This window comes from Pundamilia nyererei, unplaced genomic scaffold (assembly GCF_000239375.1).
Source record: "Pundamilia nyererei isolate P.nyererei 1_Seehausen unplaced genomic scaffold, PunNye1.0 scaffold00253, whole genome shotgun sequence".
NCBI classification, from domain to species: domain Eukaryota; kingdom Metazoa; phylum Chordata; class Actinopteri; order Cichliformes; family Cichlidae; genus Pundamilia; species Pundamilia nyererei.
Window position 1 is genome coordinate 705,412 of NW_005187654.1, and position 17,501 is coordinate 722,912.

The following is a 17,501-nucleotide window of genomic DNA, read 5'->3' on the forward strand; positions in this document are numbered from 1 at the left end:
CACACACACACACGCATGTTAACAAGAAGAGTTGAGGAGGCATAACAACAGGTAAGAGTTATCACCGTAGAGACAAGCGTACTCTGGACAAGCCGGGTGGTCACCCAATAAATGTACACGTCACCACACACACATACACACATGCACAGACACACACATGCACAGGCAAGCAGGCGATTCGCTTTTGAAGAAGGATCCGAAAGCATGAAATCGTATCTAAATATAAATTTAAATTAAATTAAGAACAAAACAAAAAAATTAAGCTGCATTTCCGGAAAAGAAGAAATAGCCGTGGAGACGGTCCCTCTAATGCCGAAGCCGTTTATCGATATGTTTGTGGAAGTAAAGCTGAGCTGCTCAGAGAAAATGAAGTGAAAGCACTGAAAAAAAAATGAAAGCGACACTTTGAACATCTTAAATAAATTTGCAGATTAGTGGGCGATGCACCACATCGCTTTCTTTTGTGGTATTTAACAAATGTCAGCATTTTCATTAAAATACTGAGGAATTTTAAACCCATTCCCCTGCAATTACTGCTTAATTGCTGGCATCGTGGAAAGACACACCAGAAACCTCAATGTGCGTGCTTTCACCCCCCAAAAAACATTGATGTCAGGTGTGTCAGCTTCTTTTTAAATCCTAAATTAGACTGTAGACTCATGTGTGTAAACCTTTTTCTGTTATTGTATTAATTTAGTGTTATTACTACTATATTACTGTTACTCATATAGTAATTGATATTAATGATATGCTGATCTGTCTCCATCCACTATCCACCTCTTGTGAATAAGGAAGCAGTTAAAGGAAGCTTCTTTTTCCCTCATAGTATCGAGCTTGAAACTCTAGCATCGCGCCACCGTACTCGTTATACCTCCCAACATGCAGCAGGTCTTCAGTGACCTGGTTAGGGTAAGGTTGCACACACGACGGGTCACATACTAGTCGGTGTTACCTTTGAAACCACCTCTCTGCACTTCTTCAGTTACAAGAATTACATTTGCCAAAGAAGGGAAATTTCCATCTGAATCTTTGGTTAACCATAACCTGGTCATCACCGGCTCGCTGGATGTGAAGTGCCTGAATTAGCAATTGGACAGAAACCAGATCAAATTCAACAAATTTAACTGCAAAGTTCAAATTTTCTTATATTCTATTAACACAAATGGAAAGTGCAACACGGCATCGTAAACCTTTAAATGTCTGGTATTTCTCCTCTTAATGTAATGAATTTAAAATATTTCACATTGATATATATGCTTATATATTTTAGTATATCTAATCTTCCCTTGACTACCAAAATGCAGCTAAACGTTTACACTAAAAAGTACTCAAAACAGAAAGAGAAAGGAAAGCCTGTGACTCTGAAGTTTTCTAGGAAAACAGGAAGGACTTCGGGTTTGGAGTTTGGTTTGTTTCACATTTCAAAGGAGGGAACTGGCAAGGATGCACACAGAGAAAAGGTTTTCTATCCAAAATACCTGGAACTTCTTCTCTCAGAAATCCTTTTCATAGTGCTGTTTGTCTGATTTCTGCTCTCTGCTTATAAAACATCTGCTCTTCCACCAAAGGAAAACCAGCAGGACTGTGATTAAAAAGATATGTAACAAGTTTTTATTTATTTAAAATGTGATCTATTTTACACAATACTGAAATACATTTGTGTTTAACAAATGGGCCGGAATATCAGGAAAACACATAAAAATCTGTTAACCAATGTTGAGTCTTAAATATTTATGGAACAACAGGACTTCTGTGTGTGAGGTCGCCGCCCACATCCTGCCACAGCCCTGCCACTCTGGTGAAGGCTCACGAAGATGCAGATGCCTCCTCTAAGTTCCTCCTATTATCAACATATCACTGAGTTAGCACTGAATTTGTTTGCCCTCAAATCTACTATATATCAATATCAGAAGTTAATAAGCATGTTTGTGTATGTTTTTGTGTGTTAAAGCCCTGACTTCAGTTTAGGAGACGAAGCCTGAGGTGAGGAAATAGTGCAGGGGGAGGCATAATGAGAAAGAGATCATTAAATTATACATGTAAAAATGCTAACTAATAGAATTTGAAAAAGCTATTTCTGATCTTTACATTAACGGTAAGTTATAAGGCCTATTACACATGTGGCCGGTCTCTAGTCACATAGATAAAGTGCAATTAGGCGGAACAGCGATGTCCACCTTGGCCACTGTATTCAAGATGGCGGGCAACATGGTGGCCTCCACATCTATTTTTAATGGATTAACACTTAAGTTTAATTAAAATGCATCAGTGTCGTATCAGGCTGTTTTAGTTGATTCATTATGGGAACGTCCCTGAATAATAAGCTCATGTGCTCTTTCCCATCCAGTACACACAGCATCGATGCTTACTGGTCTTAAAAGTACTTGCGACTGCCTTTGTTACCCCTCAGCTTTCTAGTCGGCACACCTATGGTACCAATTTGAAAATCCAACATCACCTCATTCAAGAGTTATCACCTTCATAAGATTTTCAAAAAACTTGACCTCTGATCTCTGACCTTGAGGTTAAGGTCACCAGCATTCAAACCCGTCCGAGGTTTTTAGTAGACACATACCCCCATCAGCCTTTTTTTTTTTTGACTGAACTAAACTAAATCTTACTGCAGAGAACAGACAGAAATTCAAAATAACACTAGATTTTATTGAAAAACCTAAAGCAGAAAAAGTCTTTATAGAGTTGAGGAAAATTATTTGTATTATTTCTTCATTGCACTGAAAATGTTCTGTTAACTATCTGATTAATTTGGATAAACAAAGGCTGCACTGAAAAACAATAAGCCTTTCTTGGAAAAAGTTTAGCCTGAAATTCTCCTGTTGTAGATGCAAGTACGCAATTACCACGAAGGTTTTGACTTAAGCTTTAAAAGAAATCGGCTTTATTTGACAAAATGGCGCTGGGGTGGGGTGGTGGAGGGACTCAAAAAGGAAGACAATCTGCTGAAGAACGTGAAAGCAGCGATCGAGAAATACCGATGGAGAGTCTACAGATGGACAGATTAGGTCAGATTATTGTTATTTGCTTCCTGAGAACAACAGATGCAGGAGGATGGAGAGGAGAGACGAGAATTAAAGAGGAAGAAAAAAAAAAGGAGAGGGACACATCCTTCCAGCCTCCGAAGCTGCAGAGAACAGATTGCAGCAAGGGGAAAAAAATAAATCTGCTAAAAATACCACCTCATCCTCTATTTCTCACCCTCCATCTCTCCATCCCTCCTATCAGGACGCACACACACACACACACCATTTGTTTTTATCAGCATACATTAGCTCGAGCACTCAAGCCAGCTGAACTCAGGAAGTTCAGGAGTGGGAGGAGAGTGGGTCGTGAGGTCACAGCCGAGTGTCCAATCGTCGATGAGGAGGGCTTGACATGGACGCCTGAGACTGTGCATGTGTGTGAGTGTGCGCGTGTGTTTGTATGTAATCTGTGGCTCAATCTCACCTACTATTTTAAGAATCCACTCCCTCTATCTCCACTCTCTACTGCTCTCTGCGTTACACCGCTGCACCCTCCCCTGCTCAGGCTATCCCACCACCCTCACACAAGCGCGCTCGCAGACGGATATATACATGCACAATTTCACCGGAGGGCACAGAGCTGCTTCTATTTATAACCAGGTGCGAGGATACACAGGTGCAGGTGAAAATCACTCTTATCAGGCAGCATGTGAGTGAGAGAATGTGTGCGGAGAGACCGACTCGATAAAGATCTTCTAGATGTTTCCGTGTTTAATCGACGCAAACAAACAGAGGAGACGGGAAAACGGAGAAGGAGAGAGAAGGGTCTGTGAGCTCTTAAGCTTTCTAGGAAAACAGGAAGGGCTTTGGATTCAGTTTTTTTCTTACATTTCAAAGCAAGGAACTGGCAAGGATGCACACAGAGAAAAGATGATTTTTTTCTTTACAAAATACCTGGAACGTCTCTCAGAAACTCTTTTCACACAGCTGTTTGTCTGATTTCCACTCAAGGTTTTTCCTGCTAATAGAAAATCATCAGAACTTTCATTAAAAACCACAAAAATTAGCAAGTTATAATTTAAAATGTGAGTTATTTTATTGAACATTGAGCCCTGCCACTCCGGTGAAGGCCGATAAAGATTATATTTAATTCTCTGTGCAGATTTTCTTAGAAAACACGTAGCAGCATCGGTTCACCGAAGACTTTATATAAATGGTGTGCAAAATCCCAATGAGAAGCCTGAAGACAGTGATTTCGAAGTTGCACTCCTGGTGTTTTGCACCAACTCATTCTTTCCGTTTGTATCCGGGAAAAAGGTGCACAAATATGCAAATTCCTCCCAGGTGACTTGAAATGACTGGAGGTGGTGACTGAGTATTATTACCCTTCTTTCTTCCTCAAGACAATGACTTACTCTAATGTTTTAGGTCTCCATGGCGATGACGTTAATACTAGGGCTGCCACGATTAGTCGACTAGTCACGATTACGTAGACTATCAGAATCGTCGACGACTGATTTAATAGTCGATGCGTCGTTTGAAGCTTTGTAAGATCACAAAGGACGCAGGAATGAGTAGTAGGATTTAAGAGTGTAATAACGGACTGAAACAGAAGATGGCAGCACTGCATGTACAAGGATGCCAGCAGCCGTTAAACCCCGAAGAAGGAGAAGTAGCTCTGTCCCACAATTCATAGCGCAACCCAGCTCAGTTTCCAACAATGCCGGAAGCTAGTTAGTTTTAATATTATTATTCTTTCTGGGTCACAAAATAAACGTTTAACATATTTTCAGGCGAGAATGTAGCTGTGTAAACCTCAAATATCTGCTCAGTTTATCAGGACACCACATATTTTCAAAAGCGCTCCGACGTTTTCAGAGACGTCTGTTACCCACTAGCTCGATAGCTAGCCAGGGGCAATGCTCACTAGAACCCGTGAGACTCCCGGCAAATCGTTTTCAAACCCACCGCTGTCTTTCGCTACTCAGGTTAAACATATATATAAGTCACTTAGATAACTTAAAATGTTATTGTTTGGCTTTTTGTAGTATTTTATTTGTTCCTGAGTAAATCGGTTTGGCTGAGATTAAAGTTATAGTTTTTACACAGCTGAATAAACGTCAAGCAGACAGGATTATCAGAAGTGTGAGATGCTCGAGAATATACTCCGGTGTCCCGTTATATTTTAGATAGCAAGGAGCAGACGGCTGAGTTTATTAAACTTCACCGAAACAATCTGCAAATTTCATTAAAATTTAATAAACTATCATCTTGTCTTTATTTTTAGTTAGCACAGACCTTAAACACTTAAAGCTGTAAGCTAATGATAGTTATATAAGAGCAGATGCTGCTGGTGCAATAAGCTGTACGTTTTACGTCCAATGGATGATGATCTGATTAGTCGACTAATCGCAAAAATAATCGGTGACTAGTCGACTAGCAAAATAATCGTTTGTGGCCGCCCTAGTTCATACATTTGGTTGTTTCCGTATTTAATGTCAAGTACACTAGTGTATTTGTTTCCAGTGTGCATTATATGTGTGCTGAGTGGCAAAGCTGTCCATGATACTGTCTATTTCCTGATTTCGTCAATTAGCTAAAAAGCATTTCTAAATTTTATTTATTTATATATTTTCATTGTCTTCAACTTTCTTCTGCTGCGTGGTTAAAAATGGTGTTCCTCCTGATATAACGTAACACTGAGTCCTAGAACCAAGAAATTCTGGCTTTTTTGTAACCGCTGCAAATCCCTTGAGATCCCCGGCTAAATATAGATCCCTTTAAGCCGGAGCAGCTTGATTATAATTTATAAATATTCAGTATTCACACTTAAGTCCTAATATTTTGCTAAAATAACATAAAATGTCATGATAAAACCCAATTTCAGCCCAAAGATTGTTAAGTAATGGTATAGACTATTAAATGCCAGAGTCAGTCAGTGAGATTCTGGGCTACCCGAGAGCTATCTATATATCTACATGCTGCATTTTGAATTATTAATAAAACTGTGTCTCTTTTCATTTGATTAACATTTTACATTCTAAAATTATGTTTACATTTGATGATGTTAATGACTAGATGAGTTAGAAAACACTCAGAAAACTGAGCACAATGTAATGGGAGAGAATAATCTTTGTGATGTTGCATGTATATACAACAGCTATTAAAAACATGAATCAGTCCTTTGGTAATCAAACTGTATTTTATGCTTCAAGGCTAGAAAAGAAGAACAACGCTATACTAACTTGCTTGCATCATATGATAGCATGTTAGGTGTAATGATATTAGGTTTCAGTATTGCTTAATCTGAAACTCCCGTGACCAAGTTTGGTTTGTAGGGTTGTCAACCAGCCATCATCATATCTCTGAACCTCTGAGTTACCTCACGGCCGGCCCTCTGTCCCTTCTATAAGCAGTCTAAGACCATGGCGTGTCGTTTTCTCATTCAGCATTTGAGTCGCTCGGTACTTTAAGTGCTGATGTAGCAACGATAAGATTACAGGTGCAATTCCAGCTTGTAAGTACAATTTCAGCCCAGTTATGTACCATTTCTTTTGGACATCTAATCAACGGAAAATCGCTCAGTGTGCTGACGTGCTTATTTACACGGTCGCCAGTCACAGAGCAACATTATCATTTATTTTGAGTTGTGTGTCTTCGCACCTGGCAGATGTGAGTGCAACATTCACTCAAAACCCCTAAGGGAAATATCTTTCTGTTTACCTGCTAAAATATCCACGATGTTTACCAGCTACTCACACGGGTAGAGGGTTTTTAGAGCTTTTTACGCACACACACACACACAAAAAAGAAACACCCGCCCGCTGCAGCTGAAAACAATGCTGTTAAAACAGCAAGCTGAGTGCTAGAAAGCTAAACAATGAGCTGATGATGAAATAAAATTGATGACTGATTTATTATTAATATGTTGCATTAATCTTTTATGATTCAGTACTTACTGATAGACCTTTTCACATATAAAATGCATTATGTGGGCGGAATTCGGGACAGCTGAACATTACACGTGTCACATTATTGCAAATTATCGGCTGCTTTCCATGCAGAAAAATATAATGAGCCCAGCCAATAACACAATTAACATTAAGGATAGATGCTTTTTATGCACACCAAAACTAAACTGGCTAGAAGCTTCAGTAATCAATAGATTCATGCAGACCTTATTCAGATGTTCCTGTTAGGGTCGTCACAGCGCATCGCCTGTTTCCATCTCTTCCTGTGCTCTGCACATTCGTCTGTCACACCATCTATCTGCATGTCCTCTCGCTCAATCCACAAACCTCCTCTTTGGCCATTTTTCCTCCTGCCTGGTAGCTCCATGTTCTACACTCTTCTCCCATTTTAACAAGTATCTCTCCACCACACAACCCAGTTCAATCTCACCGACCTTACTTTGTCCCTGAAGTATCTGACTCCCTCTGAATCCTGTCGACTAACATCGCTACCACCTTGTAAACACTCTTTTCTTCACCTCCACACCAGTTAGCATGCTCGTGTCAAAAATTGGTCAACCGTCGGTATGCATGCAGTTCTCTTAACTCTAAGGAACATTTTAGTGGCAGCGAGCTACGGTTTTTAATCATACACCGAACCGCTTTACTGTTTTGGGTCACTAGTATCACTCCCTTTGTTTCCACTGAGAAAACAAAGCTGTTTTTCACACACAGCTAAAAGCCTCTCTATGCTACCTGCTCGGGATCTAAGACCCAACATTTAGCGATACTTATAAACACCTGAACATATCAGTCATATCAGAGAGAAAAAAACAGAGCTAAATGCAGAATAAAAGAAAATATTTGATGCTATTTTAATGCTAAGGGTAAGGAAAATACTTACTGGCATGTTTGCCCTATTACACAATCATTCAGCCATGTGAGGTCTAAGTCATCGCAGGTAGTCCTACCCTTATCTTTTGGAGAAGGGCAAAACAGACAGTGAACACTGAATAGTTCTTGAGCATCAGCTACAATTAATATTTCCTTGGTTCCCTGACTGCCACTCTTAAACAAAAATATCCTGATTGCCTAAGGTTAGCGTAAAGGCGTTTACATACCAGACATTTCATGTATAATATTTACCAATTTTTCAGATGTGAATGAGAAGATCTGACCATTCAGATGACTGCATTTGGAAGCACTGTCATCAAAGTGCTTGCTCATAAGGGGGTCATTTGATTGCTGGGGTTTGCTCTGTATCATTGTGTTGTTGTCTTTACCTTATAATATAAAGCACCTTGAGGCAACTGTTGTTGTGATTTAGCGCTATATAAATAAAAGTGAGTGCCGCTGTTTCACAATGCACTCGGTGTGTAAGGGCTTTTAGGGTTGGCACTAATGATAAGCACTATACTATACAAAACTACATTTGTATTAAAAGACGGTTATAAATTCTTCCTTTCCATGTTTGTTACTGCCAGCTTTGCACATGTGTGCGTGCATGCGTGCATATTTTTGTGCATTTCTCTCTCCCTCTTTGTATAATGGTGCTTCGTGGTGATCTTACCCTCAGTGGAGGATCCGGACAGATCAATGACCACGTACACCTTCCCTTCCGGTTCCAAGTCAATCTGTGCAGAGGAAGAAAGAAAGAAACGGAGAGTAAATCAGCAAGAAATAACACGACTGAACAGTGAGTGCGGCACGGGGGCAGTCCTCCAGCACAAACAAACACACCAGTGCACATGCAAGAGGTCATTATCTTGACTAGATTACACTCCGCCCCGACACTCCATATTATTATGGTTACACTCTTTTAGCCCCCATGTACTCCTGGTATTAAATGCAATTATGCATAAAGATTATATGTAAGCAATTACCTGCATTTTCAGATATATTGTAAACAACATATAATAAATGCAAAGGCACCACTATCTTTATTCGTCCTTCAGCTAGGTAAGTAGGTAAGTAGAGCAGCAAATTTCACACAGAAGGTGATACAGCTGTACTGGCTCAACCTTTTTTGCCTTTGGCGAGGTGAGTTTGTCTCCATCACTTTGCAGCGTTTGTGTAGAACAAAAATAAATAAATAAATAAATTCAAGGACGGCATCCAGACAGCATTCACTTTTTCACTTTATAACGTGGTTGCTTTAACAACCACATTCAAGCGGGATGTAAAAGTACAGAACGCATGTTAATAGCTCGTGTAAAATGAAATAGAGCTTAGCATAATACAAAGCTTCAGCATTTCTACTGAGGTCTTTGGGGGTGATTAGAGAATCCTTCCATCCTTCCATTTTATTCCATTTATCCAATTCAATTCATTAATCTGAAGTCAAACATGACATAAGTTTGACTTAGGTAGTGCATTTCTTATGATGCTTGTGATACTATGCATGTACTCGCTAACTCAACCAGAAAACTAAACATTCCCATCGTTGCTGAATTGCACTAAAACTAATTAATCATCTTTTACACACCTTCTTACAATTATAATTCTTTTGAGCAATTCTGAGTAACAACAAAAAAAAGTAAAATCAAAGGTTTATTTATTCAAATAATTAATCATTAAGGAGAATGCACTTGGTAAAAATTAAATGTATACCAATCAAATCAATTTAATTTGACCCTAATCTGTTAAATTTAATGTTTTACCATGTGCTCATATAACAAAAATGCATGGTACTTTGGGCATAAATCTTTTTTTATCGTATTGTGTTGCACAGACATGAGTCGTTTATTTGATTTATTTATTTGATACACCCTGTTTGTGATCATGTACAATGTTTGACATCGACCATTAAATTAGGCTCAATTTTAAGTATTTTCTTATTTTTACGTTTGTTTGATTATTCTCTATAGCTCCCGTTCAACTACATATCAAATATCAGTCGACTCAGATCTCCAAAATCTGGTAAGCTTGCGTGAACCTTTCACGCTATTCCCAGTCGTGGTGCGCCCATTCATACCCAGGTGCGGCTGGATGGTAGATGAATTGGGCACACTTAGGCGCTTTACACATCAAGTATGAAAGGAATTCAGCCATCGATGAAGATGTAACCTCAACACCGCTCGTCTGTCATTCCCCTTTCCAAACACCTGTCTCATGAGAAATGTGTGTATGCGAGCAGATTTCAGCACTCACATCTGCTTCCCGAGCATGACAGATGAGGTTTGAAGACAGGTGAGACAGAAAACAGGAGCTGTAGCGGCATGAAAGGATTCTCCATTGGAAAGTTTTCTGTGTATACAAGTGTCACATGCATGTGTTCTCTAGTACAAAAATATTAATAAGAGCGTCGGCCAGTGAGAAGATGGGAGTAAAGTATTCGGTCTGGGTAAATCTAATTGAGAGGTTTGGTTGTTTTTAAGTGATTGAAACTGGATATCTTTGGTCTTTGGTCATGACTGTGTCTTCAGGAAGTGTAACGGATATGTTTTGCTATTCTCTGAGACTATCTAAAAGACAGGACAGCCATTTCCTGCCTTCTCTTCATGCCCCTCACCACGTTCCCCAGTGTGATCGGTATTCTCACACCGTCATCATTATCATCACCTTTACCACCACCTTCACTTCAACACAGTCTACAGTATCACAGCTTGATTACTGCTGACATTTGATTGTGTTTTCTTGTCAATTTTAACTCAACTGCACTGATAAACTGCACACAATCAAGATACATACGTACAAAATTTACTCAAGTCACATTTTTCACTGCTGTGTTTTTATAAAAGAGACTGAGATTGAGTTTTTGGACCTTTAGGAGCATTATTTAACAAATTACTGTGTCATACAGACAATCGAAGAACTTTCTGCATTAGTTTTCATGACTGAAATTCTAGTATGTTAGTACTAATTAGTAGATATGAGTGTTTCTGTGTTGCCTATGTGCTATGTGTGTATGCAGCTTGCTATCGTTACCTTTCAAGCTCGAGGCTTAAAAACACGAGGTCCTATATCTGGACGAGTGGTTGACTGGGTCCTCAGTCAACTTTGCTGATCTAAAAAATACCTCAGAAAAACCAAACTCAAAACTTTAGGAAAATAAAGGCATCAAAATAGAAAAAAAAATGGGTTAAAGGCAACTCACTAGTAACGCAAATAAAGGAACAGACATTGTATGGAATACAGTCAGATTTCGTATAAACTTCAGCTTATCAATGGTTAAAAAATGAGCAGGTTGTCATCTGTGTTTGCAGCATACTGTTTGCAATGACTTCCTGTAACAGTTAGGCTAAACCAAATAGCAAATGTCCCTTCCTGCTAAATAACACTGCTCATCCAGTGTGTGCAGCACAAGATCATTTACATACGGCGATTATTAAGCTCTAATATTAACTTCCTGCATTTTAACAAAAGGGAAATTGCTGTTATTATAGAGAGCAGCAATCAAAATGTTTATGGCTGCATAATGCAATTTAAATAAATATAGTAGAGAATTTCTTGATAGTAAAACGCTCAGCCCAGTAAAACCTTCCTCAGCACAGAGTCCAATGAGCACCTTGGCAAAACATTCTCTTGTGTGAGTTTATGGCGAACAAATTTGCAGCACTGGCATCTTGGACAAGTCACATCGCATCCAAGTCTCATCCAAACCTTTTATTTTTAGATCACCAGCAAGCCCAATTCTGAAGGTACATTATAAATGTGGTAAGATATTAGTGTCTATTCTTATACTCAAAGATATTTAGAGTTGCCAAAACAGCAACTAGTTGATAGAGGACGTCTGGAATGAAGGCAGTATGAGATGTATGTACAGTACAGTTATAATCCATTCATCCTCTATATAAAATGAATAAATTAAAGTCAGTGTAATTAAATGAATTAATCAAAACCGCAGCTGATTAAATCACCACATCAATCATTATTTTTATTAAAAACAAAAAAAATTACATGTTATAATGAGTTAAGCCAGCCATCAAAAAGGGAGGCAGTTTCAAACTTTTAAATATTAATGGGTAAGGGCGATCTGCATACGCACAGAGACTTATTCAACACCAGCCGCCCACAACACACATGCAGTCACAGAGATGGGAGAAAGTGCAACAGAGCGAGCTGGAGAGGCAGACGACCCAGGAAGAGAGAGTGAGGAAGAGAGAGTGAGGAAGAGAGGTTTAAATCCTTAGTTAAGCTCTGGGACAGCAGCAGATCCTCTTATGCAACAGTCAGACTTGCACACAGGAGGCAGCGCACATGCACACACACGCACACACGGACTCCATGCATTGCTGAACATGAGACACAAAGAACACAAACAAATAGGGGGTCCATACCTCCACACATCACACATCCTATCCCACAGCAATCAGGCACAGTGCGTGGAGAAACACACACAGAGCTACATGGACAGAAACTAACAGTCCTGCTGCCTACAGTTGGACTAATATGACATAAACAAATAAACATGACACTTTTTTTAACCTACATATTTCCTGTCCCCTTAAAAATATCACAAAAATGCTGCTTGCTTAGATTTTTATGGTTCACAGAGTTAAAAGATACCCATGCAAATAAATTCATTAATGTGTTACATTTTCTTTTGATTCACTCTCAAGCTCATATTTTCTTCATCTGTATGACTTTCATCAAAGACCTGTCAGCTTTTCTGTCATTTTATGGTACTACTGATGTCAAGTAAAGATGGAACAATACATAAAAAGGCCAGCTTGTGTGCATTTTAGTTGTTCTTACAGCAAGAAATGTGAAAAATGCCACACATTTGGTGTCATATCAGGGGATCTGCTGCATTTCTTTGACATATATTTTATTTTTAACTGAAAATCCCAATGTAAAGGAAACTGTCCCAAGCTAAAAACGCTAAAAGACTCGAAAGATGTACTACATATGAAAGTGCAAGTATTATCCTTTTGTTTTGTGTGTCTAACACATAGCAACTGCGGGGGATTTGTGACCTATAAACGCCATTGGATTCTTCATGTCTACCCTTGAAAATGATGTGCTAATCCCCAAACGTAACCTCTTGCATAACAGCGCATCTCAGCGGGGATTTCAGCCAAAAGATGGACGCAGAGTGATTTGGAACAGAGTGGAGCAAATGGACAGCACCATCACTGATTTAGCGCTCGGATGGCACGCCATCCTGCAAAACGGCACTCTTTCCACATCGCCAGTTACTGGCCACTTGAGCCATGCTGTGCCTTCGAGCTCGTTTTTCATATCCAAAATCAATTAAAATACAAAAAATACATCTGCTGCACAGATATGAGTTTTGGAGGATGAATTAGACCATATATGCACTCACGTGTATCTTTAAAAATGAAAAAAGAAGAGTTTATTGCAGTTATAAAGCAATAAATAAAAGCCATGACAGATACAGTATTCTATGCACAATGGTTAATTAGGCATCCAGAATTATACCAGCTTTGTTATATACGACCATTTTTACCATAAATCCAAACCTCAGAGTTTGGCCAAGTCACCACATTACTTGTAGATTGTAGAGTCATCTAAACGCTTCCCACAGATCGTCATGACATTGATTGTTACGGTAAAGTTAAACATCCATGTAATCTGAAGGAATTAGAAATATTTATAGGTCAATGGAGTTAAACATAATAGTGGATTCTTACATGAAGCATGGCCAAAGTTTCAAACAAAGAAGTTTCAGGCTGCAGGGTGCTCTAAACACTCTGATTAAAACGGGTTTTTTCTACTCCTGGATCTGCATGACCTAAATGAATATCTCTAATATGGTCGTTTAAGGTCAGGATAACACTTCATCGCAACCCTTGCAAGCCTGGGGACAGCCACACAGAGCAAAGTAGGCTGACAATTAAGCTGAACCAAGGCTGAGTGAAGCTGCTCCCTCATTCACAATGGGTCACCACAGCAGGTAGCACCGCATGTTTGATTTGGCAGTTTTACACCAGATGACCTTCCCCAAAGGTATTTGTGTCTCCTCCTTCTTCACTTCATAGTTGAATGTGTAAATCAGTACATTATGGGGCCACTGAACCAAGGCCCATTATAAAATTTTTAAAAAAGCATTATTTCGGTCCTCGAGTCATTCAAAGCTACCATCAAAGGGTCCACCAATTAATAAATAGCTCGCTGTTTGTAGTAGATGAATGTGACTTGTAGTCTAAAAAGCACTTTGGGCATTACCATTAGAACGATCACCTAACATTCAATTTCTAAAGCAGGTTTGTCCCACAGCGACCACTGTAGCAAGGAATATGCACTTGAATTGTGGGAATGATTTTCCACACTGTACCTTTAACAACACAATATTTCCTGGTTCAAAATACTGTACAGTGATAAGTCCAATCCCCAACCCCCCTTCGCTGTCGTTTTTACACTTTGCAAAACCATCGAGACGGCCAGACTGGAGCTTATGATGGGCCAGTTCTGGCTTAAGCAGGGTTTATGCTTTCCATGTTCGTATGCCTGCCTTTTTTGGGACCACACGGACTTGTCTGCATAGAATTTACATTACCAATGTACCAACCACACATGCACCCAGGCAGCGAATTTCAAACGGACTTGAAAGAAGTATAACAGGAATGACTACTCGGCTGTCGGGTTTCTAGCTGTCCACATCCGTGATGAGTATAATTGAGGCTTTATGAGGCTTCTGGCTTTTAACACATCTGTTACTGACCTTTTTTACGCTCATATTAAAAACAGTCTCAGTCAAATCAGGTGACTTAGTAGGGATCCACCGATTCCCATCCTCAAAAAGTGGATCAGGTGAAAACAGGACAATTCAATTCAGTTTATCTCGTTCTGCTGGGGAGTGAGCGTAGGTAGCATGGAGAAAGCTAAAAGTATGAGTTGCAACAGTCTGGATGCATTTCATGCTTTCTCTGCCAACAGTTTCTTTGTTTGCAAAACTTTTTGAGGTAATCACAAACCACAAGTGAGTCAACACAACTCAACATGGTTCTTGAACGTAGCCAATATTTTGGTATCACGTGACCGCCCAAAAAAGTTGCATTCCTATATCCCAGTAAGACAAACCAGTGATTCAGTATCTGCATATGAACAATACACACACCACAAACTGCCTAATAATACTCATCATGGACGCTGTGAATGCTGGCTTTGCTTCATACTGAAGGAGAATAGATCAGTACGGCTTTTGCTGCTTTTACTGCTTTAGCAAGCAAACACACCTGTCTCAATAAAACATGAGAGTTAACCACTTCTTGTTTTCTATGATTATAACCTCACCTCTATTTGAATTGTCATGGTAAATGGACTGGTTCTTAAATAGTGCTTTTCTACTCTTCTGAGCACTCAAAGCGCTTTACACAACTTGTGCATTCACCCATTCACACAAGCACATTGTTCTAGGTGCTGTCTAAGTAACATTCACACACATTCATACTCCAATGGATGCATCGGAGAGCAATTTGGGATTGATATCTTGCCCAAGGGTATTTGGCATGCAGACTAGGGGAAGCCAGGAATCAAACCACCAACCTTCCAATCAGTAGATGACCTGCTCTACTGCCTGAGCTACAGCCACCCCAAATGTGTCATGCCGAAACGCCCAGCAGTCCATTCATGACTAAACAAACGTAACACGAGTCTGCTATTCTGAACCATGAAAGATCCCTCGAGCTATTCACGAAGCCACAAGAGCATTGTACTGCATCAATAGGCTTATCAGTGAGTTTAATCATGCAGTATCTCAGAAATAATTTGGTCAGGTTTGGGTTGTTATACCAACCTGAGCTCCGACAACATCAGGAGGAAAAATAATAACTTGCTCTTTTTTGACTTGGTATTACCTCATTAATTTTGTTGCTAGAAAAAAAATTAAATAAATAAAATACAAATTTAAAGCTGCAACATGTTGTAGGCTTACTCACTACCATCAGGTTGAATAATTCAGAATCTACTGAAAACTGAGCCTTTAATGTAAAAGTGAGGCCAGAAAAATGGGAACATTTTGACACCAAGTGTGCCTTTGTGTGCTACAAGCATTCTTTCACACATCCAAATTCTGTAATGTAGTTGTAACAGAATTGTACTAGTATTATTGAGGTTTCTCACATGGCATCACACACTCTTTGCTTGAGAGTTGTCTGCCGCTGCTGTCTAGGATGTGACGCCACCATGTGCTAGGGAAACAACAGGTTGGCAATGGTAGCTAGCATATTTCCACAGTTGCATTTAGTTTTTTCTTTTATGATCCTGTGCAAATAATTGCTAACTGCTAGCCGAGGCGTAAGACAACTTGAAATAATGTGACTCCAACCGAAAAGCTAAGGCTCTCCTTCTAAGTAAAAAGTTTTGCCAACATGTTTTATAAGGTGCAACTACAGAGAGTAGCTAGCTTGTTTCCAGACAAGTCCTTCGCTTCCATTCAACATGCTAGCAACCAAAACAATCATAAGAAGGCTTTGGCTAACTAACTGGGGAATACACATGTTTTCCCCTAGCAACATGTGATTGCCAGAGGGTCACTGACATGTGTGAACGGGGCTTTACTTATTTGAGCCTACACTGTCAACATAGCTGTCACAAGTCCAAAATGGCAGACAAGCAAAGGTCACATGACTGAAAAACCTCATTAGTTCAGAAAGCTGAGTAACGTTATGTTTGTAAACATCTCATTAACTACAGAGGCTTGCATTACCCTTCTAAAGGCTACCTAGAGGCTAGCATGTTAAAAAAAATCCTCTAATAAAGCAAAATCTAATATTTTTTTTGCCACAAAAAGGTTGTTTTTGCCAGTTATGCTGGTTGTTTTCAGAATATAACGCCCTGCTCTGTTTCTGATGATGTTTTTATATCAACGGTGACTCAAATGACGAGTGTCATGGGTGAAGAATCATCCCAGATTGTGTCTTTCCTTCCTTATTGTCTCTTTTTTAATCATATTGTCTTCATAATAGATGATAAACAAAGCTGGAAAAGTTGGCTGATTATGTAGCGATGGATCAGATCACATTAAGGCTATAATGAGATAAGAGGTGACAGTATCCTATCCTAGGCAATAGGCCATATGTTTCTTTAATGTAGCTTAATTTCTACTTTTTTACTTGTTAATTACAGGTAATACCAATCATCTGTATCTTTATTTTTATTTTTTTAAGGACATACCTTGATTATTTGAGTTTAATTGACAAGTTAGGCCAAAACTGACATTTGTATTAGGTTATTTATGAATAAGCTTGTCTCTTCACAAACTTTATTATATTATGGCTCAAGTAATTATCACCGGCTATTTTCCTGGTTACATCATTAACTGTTCAGCCGATTAAGCGTCAAAGCGTGGAGAGAACAATCTGTTTATTAATTTTCTCCAACTGATTAATCGACTGACCACTTAAGCACTAATAACTTTACATTACTGTGACAGGAGATTGCATCCACGTCACCAGCCCTGTTAAATGAATTGCAATGTGACTTGGATTTAACCTCCTGCGTGCACAACCACACACCAACGCCGAGGTTCCCCGCCTCACCAACAAAAGATGGGAGGAGGGAGAGCCGGAGAATCTAGTTCGCCTCATTAATCTTGTTAGTCCAATTAGGACACTGATACAGCCAGAGAGATAGATAGCTTCACAAGCCCTCTCTCTCTCTCTCTCTC

At 39.3% G+C, this 17,501-nt stretch overlaps 1 protein-coding gene across 1 annotated transcript in view; it reads right to left on the reverse strand.

The window, feature by feature from the left end:
- Positions 1–17,501, reverse strand: part of LOC102214111 (protein kinase C epsilon type-like) — a 49,924-nt gene that overhangs the window by 16,948 nt on the left and 15,475 nt on the right. Inside the window, exon 2 of the mRNA XM_005749726.1 lies at positions 8,499–8,562. Coding sequence (XP_005749783.1) covers positions 8,499–8,562 — 64 coding nt within the window. The remainder of the gene's footprint in view (positions 1–8,498; positions 8,563–17,501) is intronic.